Raw genomic sequence first — 15,727 nt, 5'->3', positions numbered from 1 at the left:
CCCCTCCCTAGTATAATAAACATATAAACATTACTGGCGCAGTGCCCCCCCCCCCCCCCAGTATAATAAACATTGGTGGCGCAGTGCGTCCCGTCCCCCCCCCCCCCCCAACACCCCAGTAAAATAAACATTGGTGGCGCAGTGTGCCCCCCCCCCAGTATAATAAACTTTGGTGGCGCAGTGTGCCCCCCCCCAATATAATAAACTTTGGTGGCGCAGTGCGCCCCCCCCAGTATAATAAACATTGGTGGCGCAGTGCGCCCCCCAACTATAATAAACATTGGTGGCGCAGTGCGCGCCCCCCCAACACCCCAGTATAATAAACATTGGTGGCGCAGTGGTAATGGACCATGTGATGGAGCTCAGTGACGTCAACACAGGTCCTGAAGAAAGAACAGGAGATCAGCAGCTACACGATCAATTGGAGGAGGCGAGTTAATTTTTATTTTATTTTTCTAACCCTCATTGGCACTTCCCACTGCGCCACCAATGTTTATTATACTGGGGGGGGCCACACTCAATGTTTATTATACTGGGGTGTTGGGGGGGTGAGGGGGGCGCACTGCGCCACCAATGAAGATAACTGACCTGTTAATACAAATACAGGAGGCGGGTGCCGGAATCAAATAGCGGCATCCGACCTCTATGACAGGGAGCTGCGATCAGCGACAGTTAACCCCTCAGGTGCCGCTATTTGATTCCGGCACCCGCCTCCTGTATTTGTATTAACAGGTCAGTTAACTTCTTGATGGTGCAGTGGCCATAGCCCCTCCCCCTGTCCCTCTCCTTATTGGCCGCAGCGGCAGCAGCACAGGGGGGAGGAAGAGACTCTTCCACTGCGCTGCTGATAAGAACATAATATTTCAGCTTCTGTGCCCACCGCTGTATTCAGAGCTGCGGCGCGGCTCTAGTTGCAAATGGCGACAAGTCTAAAAAGTCTTGTCGCCATTTGTAAATTCTAAGTCGCATTGGCGACCATTTTGAATTTTTTTTTTTTATCCCGGACAACCTCTTTAACTCCTTTCCGACCGCCTAACGCACGGATGCGTCCTGGTGGCGGTCGATTCATTCCTCCTGGACGCATCCGTGCGTCATCTCGCGAGACTTCGGTCTGAGCCGGCCCGCGCATGCGCATTGCGGGCCGGCAAAAGTTAAAGAACAATTTTGTCACCAGCCTGCCAGCCAATGATCGCTGCTGGCAGGCTGGCGAATTTCAAAAAACCGAATCAGAAGCCATATAACACCTTATATTTATAAATATAAGGTGTTAAATGGCTTCTGTGCTCCTCTGCTGGTCCTTTTCGTCGGTTGGTCCCAGCAGAGGAGCACACATCACAGTGAGTAGCCAAACACCACACTTAGCCCCAGATCACCCCCCATCACCCCAATTAATCCCTTGATCACCCCTTGATCGCCCCTGTCAATCACCTAGTGAAAGGGAAAAAAGTGATCAGTGTAAACTGTCACTTTTTTTCACTGGTATTGACTGATAGTTTTAGGATAGTTTTAGGCCCCTTGGTTAGGTAGTTTAGCGTCGGTTAGCGCCCAGCCCACTGCACCGCAGTCACTGATTCGCTGATTAGCGTATCGCTAATCAGCTTTTTGTACTTTTATAGTATCTGTAAGTGATCAAAACTGATCACAGTCAGATCTATAATAGTACTAGTGTCACCTTAGCTCGCCCTCCACCCAAAACGCAGTGTTTGCCCGATCAAGCGCCCACATGTGCGTTCACCCACGCCTGCCCCAGTGACAAAAAATTCACTGCACAATCACTTTACAAGCGCTGCGGCGATAAAAAAATTAGTTTTGATATTTTTTATCAATCGCAGCGGCCTCTGGTACTTCACTAGCCTCCCATTTGTAAGACAGGCTTGCTTTTTTTCTTGGGTAGTCTCAGGGAATACCCCTAAATTTAGTAGTCCAAATGTCAAACAGGGGGTATTCTGCTGAAGAGGCCTACAGGATTCTGACCGTCGGATGAGGAATGGGAACCCTCATCTGATTAATCTAGCGGGTCAGAATATGAACCTGTAGAAAGCAGTGGCAGTCTGACCCAAAGTTCGGATGAGAAGGTTGAGGTCCCTGATAGCACCAGGCTTTCCCGGCCCAGTGTCGCTAGATCACAGGTTGCGCAGGATCCGCTTCAAGGGCAGCAGAGTGGGGCTGGCGCTGTCGGATTATGTGGTGAGGCATACACCAGCAGCGCAGCCCATCCTGGACCTAGTACCAGCACTGCCGTACAACATGGTGAAGTGGCGAGCACCAGAAGGGCAGTTGAAGCTGGTACGGTGGCACGTGCAATAGTTACCCCGCAGCCACCGCACAGACAGGCCCGTAGAGCCCCTAGAGTCCCTGAGGTGCTGGAAAACCCTGATTGGCAGTCCCCAACTTCAGCCGCACCTGTAGTTCCCCCTTTCACCGCCCAGTCTGGAGTTCGGGTTGAGATAGCTCAGATCGGTTCGGCACTGGGATTTTTTGAGCTGTTCTTGACTGCGGAGCTCTTGGACTTAGTCGTGGCAGAAACAAATCGGTATGCCACTCAATTTATAGCCGCCAACCCAGGAAGCTTTTATGCCCAGCCTTTCCGGTGGAAACCAGTCCAAGTTTCCGAAATTAAAATTTTTCTGGGCGTTCTCCTCAACATGGGTCTAACCAAAAAGCATGAATTGCGGTCATATTGGTCCACGAACCCAATTTATCACATGCCCATGTTCTCTGCTGCTATGTCCAGGACACGATTTGAGACCATCCTGCGTTTCCTGCACTTTAGCGACAACACCACCTCCCGTCCCAGAGGCCACCCAGCTTTTGACCGGCTCAACAAAATTCGGCCCCTCATAGAGCACTTTAACAACAAATTTGCAGATTTGTATACCCCTGAGCAAAACATCTGCGTAGACGAGTCCCTTACACATTTTACCGGGCGCCTTGACTTCAAACAATACATCCCAAGCAAGCGCGCCCGGTATGGGGTCAAATTGTATAAGCTCTGTGAAAGGGCCACAGGCTATACCCATAAATTTCGGATCTATGAGGGCAAAGATCAGACCCTGGAGCCGGTCTGTTGCCCTGACTACCTGGGGAGCAGTGGGAAGACAGTCTGGGACTTGGTGTCACCCTTATTTGGCAAGGGGTACCATCTTTATGTGGAAATTTGTACACAAGTGTGCCCCTCTTCAGGCATTTGTTCCTAGAACAGATTGGCTGCTGTGGCACCGCACGACCTAGTCGCCGGGGCTTCCCCCCAACGGCTCATTACCACCCGTCTTGCAAGGGGGGAGAGGGCTGCCTTGTGTATCGAAGAACTGCTCGCTGTGAAATGGAGAGAGACAAGCGTGATGTTTACATGCTCTCCTCCATTCACGCAGACATGACAATACAAATTGAACGGGCAACCAGTGTCATTGAAAAGCCCCTCTCAGTCCACGACTATAACCTTCACATGGGAGGGGTGGACTTCAATGACCAGATGTTGGCTCCCTATTTAGTTTCTCGACGCACCAGACGCTGGTATAAGAAGGTGTCTGTATATTTGATTCAATTGGCTGCATATAAAATAGTTTTGTTCTCTACAGTAAGGCTGGGAGAACAGGATCCTTCCTCAAATTTCAGGAAGAGATCATCGAGAACCTCCTGTATCCAGGAGGTTCTGTGGCCCCATCGCCACCAGTGTAGTGAGCCGTCTACACGAGCGACATTTCCCCAATGTCGTTGCTGGTACCTGAATCCAACCGTCACCCCGAAAAATATGTCGTGTCTGTAGCAGGAGTGGAATAAGGCATGACACCCGCTATTTCTGTCCTAACTGCCCTGCCCTATGCTTAGAGGAGTGTTTCCGGAAGTACCACACACAGGTACACTTAGCATAGGGATTGCATCTCACAGGACAGGCACACAGGGCTATTAGGGCCCTTACACTCACAGCTGCTGCAAACCTCTCCTTTCACCTGGGACAAAGTGCATAATGTACTTCAACACATCTTTGGGCGATTTGCACTTTGCACATTGTCCCATAGGGAAGGAGAGGTTTGTCCTATAAAAAGGTTAAAAAAAAAAAAAAAATCACCGGTAAGCAAAAAAGTTAACGTTCTGTTCAAAAAGTTAAATAAAGTTTATATGTTCCGTTCAAATTTTATTATAAAGTTAATAAATTTATTGTGTTGCGGCCTGGTTTTTTCTTTTTTGTTTTGTTTTTTTTACCTTCCAGGTGGACCAACCGATCGACTAGCTGCAGCACTGATGTGCATTCTGACAGAAGCATTGCGCTGCTGTCAGATTACACAAAAGTCGGTGTATGCGGCGCTGCAAGACGAGATTTCTCCTCTGCAGTAAAAGATACGTTTGCCGAGGCATATGAGCTGAGGGGGAGGTGGTGTTCATATACTTTGGCAAACACTTTGTATATAAAAAAATAAAATAAAAAATCCCGGCAATGATTTATTCATTCACATCGATTGATGTGAATGGAGAAATCTGGTTTGCCAGGGCATACGGGCTAAGTGGGTTTGGATGTTGGGCAGAGCTATGTCCTGGCAGACGCCTTTCCCCTCTTTTTTTTGGCAGAGATTTTTTCATCCACATTGATCGATGCGAATGAAGAAATCTGTGCCGTTCATTTTTTCTTTCAGCCCAGAGGCTGAACGAAAAAAAAAAAAATCTCATTACCCGTATGCTCAATATAAGGAGAATAGCAGAAACTCCTAATGCTGGCCATACATGTAATGATTGCGGAGACCCTCAAATGCCAGGGCAGTACAAACACCCCACAAATGACCCCATTTTGGAAAGAAGACACCCCAAGGTATTCGCTGAGGGGCATATTGAGTCCATGAAAGATTGAAATTTTTGTCCCAAGTTAGCGGAAAGGGAGACTTTGATATTTTTTTTTTTTCTCACAAAGTCTCTTTCCGCTAACTTGTGCCAAAAAAAAAAAAAATTCTATGAACTCTCCATGCCCCTCATTGAATACCTTGGGGTGTCTTTCCAAAATAGGGTCACATGTGGGGTATTTATACTGCCCTGGCATTTTAGGGGCCCTAAAGCGTGAGAAGAAGTCTGGGATCCAAATGTCTAAAAATGCCCTCCTGAAAGGAATTTGGGCCCCTTTGCGCATCTAGGCTGCAAAAAAGTGTCACACATGTGGTAGCGCCATACTCAGAAGAAGTAGGGCAATGTGTTTTGGGGTGTCTTTACATATACCCATGCTGGGTTAGAGAAATATCTCGGCAAAAGACAACTTTTCCCATTTTTTTATACAAAGTTGGCATTTGACCGAGATATTTATCTCACCCAGCATGGGTATATGTAAAATGACACCCCAAAACACATTTCCCAACTTCTCCTGAGTACGGCGATACCAGATGTGTGACACGTTTTTGTAGCCTAGGTAGGCAAAGGGGCCCACATTCCAAAGAGCACCTTTCGGACTTCACAGGGCCTTTTTTACACATTTTGATTTCAAACTACTTCTCACACATTAGGGCCCCTAAAATGACAGGGCAGTATAACTACCCCACAAGTGACCCCATTTTGGAAAGACACCCCCAGGTATTTCGTGATGGGCATAGTGAGTTCATGGAAGTTTTTATTTTTTGTCACAAGTTAGTGGAATATGAGACTTTGTAAGGAAAAAAAAATAAAAAATCATCATTTTCCACTAACTTGTGACAAAAAATAAAAAGTTCTATGAACTCACTATGCCCATCAGCGAATACCTTAGGGTGTTTACTTTCCGAAATGGGGTCATTTGTGGGGTTTTTCTACTGTCTGGGCATTGTAGAACCTCAGGAAACATGACAGGTGATCAGAAAGTCAGAGCTGCTTCAAAATGCGGAAATTCACATTTTTGTACCATAGTTTGATAAAAAAAAAAATGTTTGGGTAAAAGTTATAGCATTTACAAAGACACGTAGAACAATAAATTTAGAACAACTGAAAGAGGTCATTTTTTTTGCAAAAATGTCGTAAAATTTCGATTAATAACAAAAAAAAGTAAAAATGTCAGCAGCAATGAAATACCACCAAATGAAAGCTCTATTAGTGAGAAGAAAAGGAGGTAAAATTTATTTGGGTGGTAAGTTGCATGACCGAGCAATGAACTGTGAAAGTAGTGTAGTGCAGAAGTGTAAAAAGTGGCCTGGTCATTAAGGGTGTTTAAGCTAGGGGGGCTGAGGTGGTTAATTAAATGAAAATACAAAAGTATTCAGATCCATGTGGTTTGTGGTCTGAAAAAATGTTGAATATTTTTCATTGACAACTCCTTTTAAATATTTTGGCACATCTGGGGCTATCCTTAAAGATGCTCTGTCAGCATAATCAACCCTATTAAACGGTACTGTAGGGCTCATCATGCTGATTAAAACAATTTATTTTGTCTGTATGCTAAACTGCTCCAGAGATCTGCATTTTTATTCATATGCAAATGAGAAAGCTGGAGGACTAGGCCGCGGGGCTGAATCCTTGAAGCAATGCTTTATAACACAACCTGTACACTGCACATTCCCCCATCCCCTTGACTGGAAGGGCTAGACATCAGCATGTTGAGGGCAGAGCTGTGTCCTAGCATGTACATATCATATATACCACTTACCGTAGCCTGACCACATTGAGATATGCTTAAACTATTATACATATTACTGCTTTATTCACAGGCACAATGTATGATTATAAAGATGCCAGTAACATGTATTGGCTTTCTAAGGATGGAAAAAACACTCCTGTGGAAATGCTAAGTGTTCTGTTTTGCATGTAGAGATCATCCTAGGTTCAAGTCAGAGGAGAGGCTAATGTGTTTTTTTCCCATTTCTCTCTCATCTAATAATGATTATATTATAATTATTATATTATAATATTACTATTAATAATAGCTTTTTTTAACCTAAAACCTACTGTACTTCTGGTTTATTCACAGGCACAATAGATGATTATAAATAGCTTTTTCAGCCTAAACAAACTCAATATGATACGGCTGTAGACTTATGGGTTGTTCGGGTTCAGAGCGGAATCCGGACATATACCCATTTTCACCCCTCCGCCATCTCGGACATGAGCATCAGAGCATTTTTGATGCTCACAGGGCAAGGACTTTTTTGTTTATATTTTTCCACTGCTAGTCGGAGGCTTCCACCTATCAGTGTTGCCGCTGTAACGTTACATTACCCTACTTTGTGAGATTTCCCTACCTCCTAACTTCCTGTCGCACCGGAAATGACGTGTGGAGGCGGTCCTTAGTTTTGACGATTTGCCCATGCGCAAAAGGACAGTTTAGGGAAAATCTCACTGCGGAGTTCAGCAGCACACCAGGACACTGCTCATGCGCCGGAAAGCCCAAGTAGGGAAATATTACGGCCCATTGCGCAAGCGCGGATAACTCCTGAAAAATCCATCTGATCTACGCGCCTGCGCAGTGTGGGGGTAGGGAAAAATTATGTCCCAGTGCGCAAGCGCCGAGGGTAGTATAAATATCCATTTCGCAAGCGCTGCTAACCCTTTGCTCCGCAGTGAGATTTTCCCTAAACTGTCCTTTTGCGCATGCGCAGATAGTCAAAACTAAGGAACGCCTCCACACGTCATTTGAGGTGCGACAGGAAGTTAGGAGGTAAAGAAATATCACGAAGTAGGGTAATGTTACACCGGTGACGTCACTAGCACTGATGTTTGAGCTTTACTGCCGCCCTAGCTGTTTTACAGGCCAGGGCTAAAGCCCGGCCATTTGTGTCGGTGAGGTCACTGGGCTCACTGCTAGGCGGAAGCCTCTGCTTAACTTTCCTCATACATCACGAATCAGCGCAGGGCAAAGAACAGCATCAGAGCATGGTATAAAGGGGGCTGCCTGGGTGAAAACCCCTTTAAATGTGGAATAAAAAAAATAAATAAATGTATTCCAAGATTGAAACTTGGGATCTATACATGCAAGGCTGACCACTTATCACTAAGCTATACCATTTCTCCCAGGATTCAGCCCTGCCCCCTGGTGCTCCAATTTGCTCATTTGCATATGAATAAAATGCAGCCATTGCTGCATCTGTTTAGCATACAGACAAAAGAATGGTATCATTTTAAATCAGCATGATGAGCCCTACCAGTAAGCCTGATTTAATAGGGTTTATCATGCCGACAGCATCTCTAAGGCTACTTTCACACTAGCTTTTTTTGCTGGATCCTGCAGGGTTCAGCATAAACGCTTCCGTTACTAATAATACAACCATCTGCATCAGTTATGAACAAATCCGGTTGTATTAGGCTACTTTCACACTAGCGTTTTTTGTGGATCCGTCATGGATCTGCAAAAACGCTTCCGTTACAATACAACTGCATGCATCCGTCATGAACTGATCCGGTTGTATTACGTCTTCTATAGCCATGACGGATCAGTCTTGAACTCCACTGAAATCAATGGGGGACGGATCAGTTTTCTATTGTGTCAGAGAAAACGTTTGTCTCCGCTTCGTCAGGTGGACAGCAAAACGCTGCAGGCAGCGTTTTGGTGTCCGCCTCCAGAGCGGAATGGAGACTGAAAGGAGGCATACTGATGCATTCTGACCTGATACTCTTCCATTCAGAATGCATTAGGGCAAAACTGATCCATTTTGGACCGCTTGTGAGAGCCCTGAACGGATCTCACATACGGAAACCAAAACGCCAGTGTGAAAGTAGCCTTATCTTTAACATGGCCAAGACGGATCAGTCATGAACTCCATTGAAAGTCAATGGAGGACGGATCCATTTTCTATTGTGGCAGAGAAAACGGATCCGTCCCCATTGACTTGCATTAGGGGTCATGCCGGATCAGTCTTGCTCCGCATCCCAGGACAGAAAGAAAACTACAACATGTTGTGGTTTGCTCTCCGATTTGGGAACGGAATGCATTTTGGAGCATTCTGTTCAGTTATGTCCCCATCAACAATGAATGCGGACAAAACTGAGGCTTTTTTCCAGTATTGAGTCCCTATGACTGATATGAATACCTGAAAACAAACGCTAGTGTGAAAGTAGCCTAAGACTGAAAATAAAGTCTACACCTGCTTTGAGTTGATTTGTGCTAAATTTTGTGCCATTTTCTCTCTTTAGGAAAAATAAAGCTGTCATAAAGAAGCTGGTCCTGCTCCTCTAGGTTAACCCTACTTACTTTTCACAACAATTTTCAAAGTGGTGAGATAAATTGCAAATTCTAGAGAAAATATGGTGTGTGCACTATTTGTGACTTGTATGCCAAAATACAGGTGAAAAATCACTTGAAAATTTCCCTTTAGTGTGTTATATTTTTGAATGTTCATATTTATGTTAACCAGAGCTCTATTAAAGTATGAGATTGAAATTGTGCCGCACACACACAAGGTCTTTGCTTACAGAATAACATGTACTGAGAAGAAAAACTAAAAAATCCCTAAAATCATTAATCCACAAAACCTCTTTGGTGGTAAGGGGAAAATGCTCACTGTCCAAGAAAAATGCACAGCAACAGATTTAGGAAGAAAAGTGTAAACAAGAAGGGGTCTGCACAATGTAGGATTATTATCCGTTTCCTAACAAGTTCCTATGATTCCAGAGTAATACCATAAAAAGGAGTTTGCCATTCTTCACATAAAGTGAACTAAATTGTTTAAACCATTTAAGGTCAGAAACGGACAAAGCTTATCTTCCCCAAGAGGAATAGCCTTCTGACCAGCCTAATGTTAAACAATCGCCAAGCGGACAATTCAGCAGATGTAGTTTTGCAAATTCTGCTCCTCAATGACAGAACTAATATTTACAGCACCTGAACAGGAGTTTAGACAGCTCAAACAGAGTGCACCGATCCTGCAGACAAAACATGGAGCCCATCAGCCGCTAATGTTATGAATCCACCATTAAAGAGCCTTTAAATTCTTCACAATACTCATTCAACATACTATACTTCCTAAAATATTTCTAAAACCCCAATTACGATAATCCCGGGGGCCGGAGGTACCCCACCCCTGGTGTAGGTTATTTCATGTGGCCCCTGGCTCCCTACCCCCCTGCCAGAGCATATAGTGCAAATGCTAATAATCGCTTCCATTTTGGAAGTGGTCATTAGCATGAAGGAGGCACAGGAAGGTTAGAACAGTGATGCCCTGACTGTACTCACCTTCCCTGGTCCTGTTCCGGCCCCAAACTGTGTCCTGACACGTACAGCGTCAGGATGTAGTGCACGTAGGCACGTAATATGACCTGTCGCTGTGCTCCATCAAGTCACAGTACAACGCGGCAGGAAGATGACCAGGGAGGGTAAGTGAATCTGCTGAGTGGCGGCACTGTCCGGAGCTAGAAAGTCTATTTTTTTTTTTTTTTTTTAAGTCTGATCTTAGGACTGATTGGGGGTCCGATGGCGGGTGGGGAGGGTCTGATGGGGTCTTGAGCTGAAGATCCAAATATATAACATTCTAAACGTAAAAATTAGACTTCTATATTTGGCCAAAATGGCGCCTGTACTATATATATTGTTTCTAGCTACTGGACAATCTGTCTTGGTCCCCTTGGGTGGTGTAAAGAATTAGTGACTGTCTAAAACTAATAAAAAGAAAAAAAAAATAATGAATCTATTCATTGTACTTCTGTCTCCCAACTTCAGAAGAGAGGGCAAGCAGATGCTGATGAGGTGTGCCCACCTGCTCCATTCATTTACATTGTGCCAATGACAAATGACAGCCATGGTATGCAAAGAGGTTATTATGGCAGCAAGGTTCTCGTCTAAGGATAGACGGCATGGCTACTTTCTTTCAAAAACAGAAAGAAAGATCTAGATTCTAGAACAGTTTTTTGGGGTTCTGTTTTTACAGCATTCCCTAAATTATAAAACTGACCAGTTACTTTCATTCTCCAGGCCAGTACGAATCTGGCAACACCACATATGTATATTTTTATTGCGTTTTTATACTGAAAAAAATAATAAAAAATAAAAAAAAAGAAACACCTTGAAAATAGTAATTATTTTCTTTTAGTCTCCATATTCAGACCCCTATAACCTTTTTTGTATTTATATATTCATGTATGCGGAGCTATGTGAAGACTAATTTTTTGCATTAGGATTGGAGTCTGAGTATTTTACTGTACTTCTATGGAGCCCTGCCACGGGCAGGGGCTCCATAGAAATTACTAAGCAGCAGCCTCCTTCTCACAGGAGGACAGGGGCTGCGGCTAACACATTCCGGCTCCCCTGATCCCAGCGCGCGCTTCCGGGTTTTCATCATTCAGATGCCTGTGGTCAGGTTTGACTACTGCACCTGAAGTGTTGAATGTTCGGGTGCCATAGCTGCGGGGTGCCTACTGTTAAATCACACTTTAAAGTCCCGACTGCCCAAGTATATAGCCATATGGCGGTCAGGAAGGGATTAAAACCAGTGCTGATCGACCAGTTCTAATCAATCGATCAGTGCTAGTTATTGTCCAGCAGTGGGTCATGTAAAAGGACCCTTACTCATCATACAATAACAAAACTCCAAAGTAAGAGGGAAAGAAATCAGCCATAGACCTAATTTGCTGGAAAGTTCAGCTGCAATGGGAGAAGCAGAAAGGACAAATGTAGGACATCTAAAATCTGGTCAAGAACTATACAAGCCCCTAGGAGAATAAGGCTTTATGATGGTTGCATCACACAATGTTTCGGTAAGATTTCTGAAACATCTGTTTTGTTTTCATAATCCAGAAGCTTCTTGACAGACCGAGCTTTTAGATTGTGTAAATTCTCTTACCTCTAAGTCATACAGAAATCTGAAGGCAGTATCTTGGTTTGCAGCTTGTTTCACAGCCTCAGCTAGTTCCAGAGATCCTTTGCCACCAAATGACCAGTGATTACATGGAACGGCATCAAAAGCTCCAGAATCCTTAGCAATTTTACAGACTAGGTCAACTTCTGCTTTAGTATCAGTTCTGAAAAATAAAAAGCTTGTTATAATAAATGCACAAACCAGAATAGTTCTGCATAAACTGACTGCATGCTTTGCAACAGATTTGTTACCCATCTGGTCACAGCGCGATTCAGTCAAGTATCTATATTTGGGTGCTCCCCGACCCGGTCAGCAGATCTGTACCTATGAAACTGGCTGACCTGTTACATGTGCGCTTGGCAGCTGAAGTCATATGTGTTGGTCCTATGTTCATATGTGCCCACATCGCAGAGAAAAAAGTTGTAATATATGCAAATGAGCCTCTAGGAGCAATGGGGGCGTTGCCGTTACACCTAGAGGCTCCGTTTCCTCTGCAACTACTTCACCCTCTGCACTTTGATTGACAGGTCCATGGCTGCTGACTACTCAGAAATCCTGGTCCAAAATCAGACAGTGTTATGGCAATGTAAAGGAATTTTATTTTATTTTTTAAAGGTTTTATTAGTTTTTTTTTTTTAATTAGTAAGACATAATACAAACTATATAAATATGGTATCGCTGTAATTGTACTGACCCTCAGAATAAGGTTGCCATGTCATTTTGTAGCACACAGCGAATGTCGTACAAACAAAACCAAAAAACCTTTGCGAAATTGCCATTTTTTCCCAATTCCACCCAACAAAGATTTTTCTTTTCCTGCTGACAAGCTATGGCAAAATAAAACGGTGCCACTGAAAAATACAACAGCCCTTATGTGGCTATGTGAATAGAACGCAAAAAATAAAATAAAAAATATGGGTCTTGGAAGGAAAGACGAAAAAGAAAGAAAATTAAAAGGGTTTCTATCACTTCGTATGACATAATTAGCTCTCAGACACTAGCGATCCGCTAGTGTCTGCTCTGGCCAACCATCCTAATATAACAGCTTTTGGGGCAGCCGTTTTGCTAAAAAAATAACTTTTATAAATATGCTAATGAGCCTCTAGGTGCTATGTGGGCGTCATTAGCACCTAGAGGCTCAGTCTACCTTCATACACAGCCACCGCTCCGGGGCGTCCCTCCAGCCCGCCCCCATCTCCGATGACGTCATAGTGCTCCAAGGAACAGGCGCAGTGAAGATGTCTGAGCAAGGAAGCGGTCAGACATTCACTGCGCATGCGCCGAATACAGCCGCGCACGGCGCATGTGCGAGAATTCGTCCGCTGCGTCACACGGAGGATCGCATTCAGCAGGAGATGGGGGCGGGCTGGAGGGACGCGCTGGGCGGTGGCTGTGTATGAAGGTAGACAGCCTCTAGGTGCTAATGACGCCCACATAGCACCTAGAGGCTCATTAGCATATTTATAAAAGTTATTTTTTTAGCAAAACGGCTGCCCCAAAAGCTGTTATATTAGGATGGTTGGGCAGAGCAGACACTAGCGGATCGCTAGTGTCTGAGAGCTAATTATGTCATACGAAGTGATAGAAACCCTTTAAGCCGTGCCCGGAAAGGGTTAATGTGCAGCTTATATCAGGTCACAGGGTTTATATAAACAATGTATAGAGAATAATACTAAAGAATTTGAAACCTTGCAAAGCTGTTTGCATCTTTTATTATGTGGCATGATAATGTAACTGATAGGTGTACTGCAATTAATACAGTATTGAGAGCCCAATGAAGGGCACTCCCTGTGATAGCAGATGTAGTAATTCCATCCTCATCACATCACTGTGGTGCTCAATAGTCTCTTATATGTGTCGCACTTTTTATCACCGACACAAGGAGTGATGCCATGTTCTGACATGTTTCTGGCAGCTAAGAAAGTTACTTCCATCAACAACGAAGCACCACTATACAGTAATTAAAGGGTTTCTACCACTTAGTTTTCACATAATTAGCTTTCAGACACTAGCGATCCGCTAGTGTCTGCTCTACCAAACCATCCTAATATAATAGGTTTTGGGGCAGCCGTTTCGCTAAAAAAATAACTTATATTGATATGCTAATGATCCTCTAGGTGCTATGGGGGCGTCATTAGCACCTAGAGGCTCGGTCTACCTTCACAAAATGCCGCCGCCCAGCGCGTCCCTCCAGCCCGCCCATCTCCACCGGAATGCGATCCTCCCTGTGAGCGTATGTATTCGGCGCATGCGCAGTGAATGTCTGACCGCTTCCCTGCTCAGACATCTTCACTGCGCCTGCGCCGATGACGTCATAGTGCTCCGAGGAACAGGCGCAGTGGAGATATCTGTGCAGAAACCGGTCAGACATTCACTGCGCATGCGCCGAATACATACGCTCACAGGGAGGGTAGGTAGACCGAGCCTCTAGGTGCTAATGACGCCCCCATAGCACCTAGAGGCTCATTAGCATATCAATATAAGTTATTTTTTTTTGCGAAACGGCTGCCCCAAAAGCAATTATATTAGGATTGTTTGGTAGAGCAGACACTAGCGGATCGATAGTGTCTGAAAGCTAATTATGTGAAAACGAAGTGGTAGAAACCCTTTAAGGAAAAAAACATCACGTTTAAACCAAAACAATTGAAAAAATAAAGAAGAATTAAAATCCTTGATGAACCAAAAAAACATTCCTGTTCCATAACTATTGGGATTATAAGGCTCCATGAAAGATTGAATATGGAGAGTAAACTATGCCATTTAACTGCTGCCTTTACTTTAAAAGGCTATGGACACCTTTGTGCGCTAAAAATCAATAACCCCATATCTTACCGTTATGCAGCACATAATAAAATTGCACTTGTTTGTTTATTGGTATCAGCTTTGCTTTACATGCCCTCAGAAATGCTCGGATTTTTGCTCACTGCGGTCATCTCCTGTGAGCGTTCCTGTGGATTTCACATGCACCAACACAAGCTCTGCTGCCCCGCCCCCAACGTCCTGTTACATAGCACAGCTAGCAGCCACTTACATATAGGCTGCTGGATACTTTTCAAATTTCATTCCAATCCACAACATTGTGAGTCTTACAGTATGCTACAACCTGTAATCAGCAGATCTATTTTCACTTTCCATTCTGTAGAAAGTCCATTATTTGTAGACAATAGATATTTCTGCTGGTAACATTAGTGCAGCGATCTACAGTCAGAACCATGGCGTTCTAAGCAGTATATAGATCTCATTTACCGACAGCTCTCACTACCTGCACTCTTCTGAATACAGTATTGTGTGCAGTCCGCACAATGAGCGGTCACTTTTCCGACACAGATTAGTAGCATTGTGTGTCGTCACACTGTATGTACACATAGAAGTACACAGTGGTGCTGTCCGCATCTTTTGCGGCCCCATTGAAAATGAATGGGTCCGTACCCATTACGCAAAATTGCGGAACGGATGCGGATGTGTGAATGGTTCCTTAGTTATGGTCCGTAGTAGCAGAATCCATAACGGAATTCTTACACAACCCGAACATTATACGCCAAACTTGAAACACAAGTTCGCTCATCCCTAGTTGCGACCACAGAGGTGAATAAAGTGTTTTTCTTTTCACAAATTTTTTGAGAGAGTGCTGGCATTTTTTTTAAATTCTTCTATTGTCCTGAATTTGTTGCCGGATCCATTGGCCTGCACCTTCATATTGATATTTGGAGAGTATATATATATATATATATATATATATATATATATATATATATATATATATATATATATATATATATATATATATATATATAAGTTTTTTTAGGGTTATTCCTCGTGCACATGGTCGTTGCCGGCCGTGGCTCGTATTGCGGCCCGCAAACAGCGGGTCCACAATATGCGTGCCCCGGCCATGTGCTCCCCGCATCACGGAATGGGTCCGCAATACGGAGCTACGGTGCAGAAAGGGGGTTTCTGTCTGTGCATCCACAACGCAAAAAATAGAACTTGTTCTATTT

At 44.1% G+C, this 15,727-nt stretch overlaps 1 protein-coding gene across 2 annotated transcripts in view; it reads right to left on the bottom strand.

Moving 5' to 3' along the window:
* MTHFD1L (methylenetetrahydrofolate dehydrogenase (NADP+ dependent) 1 like) overlaps positions 1–15,727 on the bottom strand; it is a 309,383-nt gene that overhangs the window by 97,614 nt on the left and 196,042 nt on the right. For both annotated transcript variants that reach the window (XM_040429522.1, XM_040429523.1), the window contains exon 24: positions 11,715–11,892. In XM_040429522.1, coding sequence (XP_040285456.1) covers positions 11,715–11,892 — 178 coding nt within the window. The remainder of the gene's footprint in view (positions 1–11,714; positions 11,893–15,727) is intronic.

This window comes from Bufo bufo, chromosome 4 (genome assembly GCF_905171765.1).
Source record: "Bufo bufo chromosome 4, aBufBuf1.1, whole genome shotgun sequence".
NCBI classification, from domain to species: domain Eukaryota; kingdom Metazoa; phylum Chordata; class Amphibia; order Anura; family Bufonidae; genus Bufo; species Bufo bufo.
Note: the sequence above shows the minus strand (reverse complement) of the source record. Positions and strands in the feature narration are given on the sequence as shown.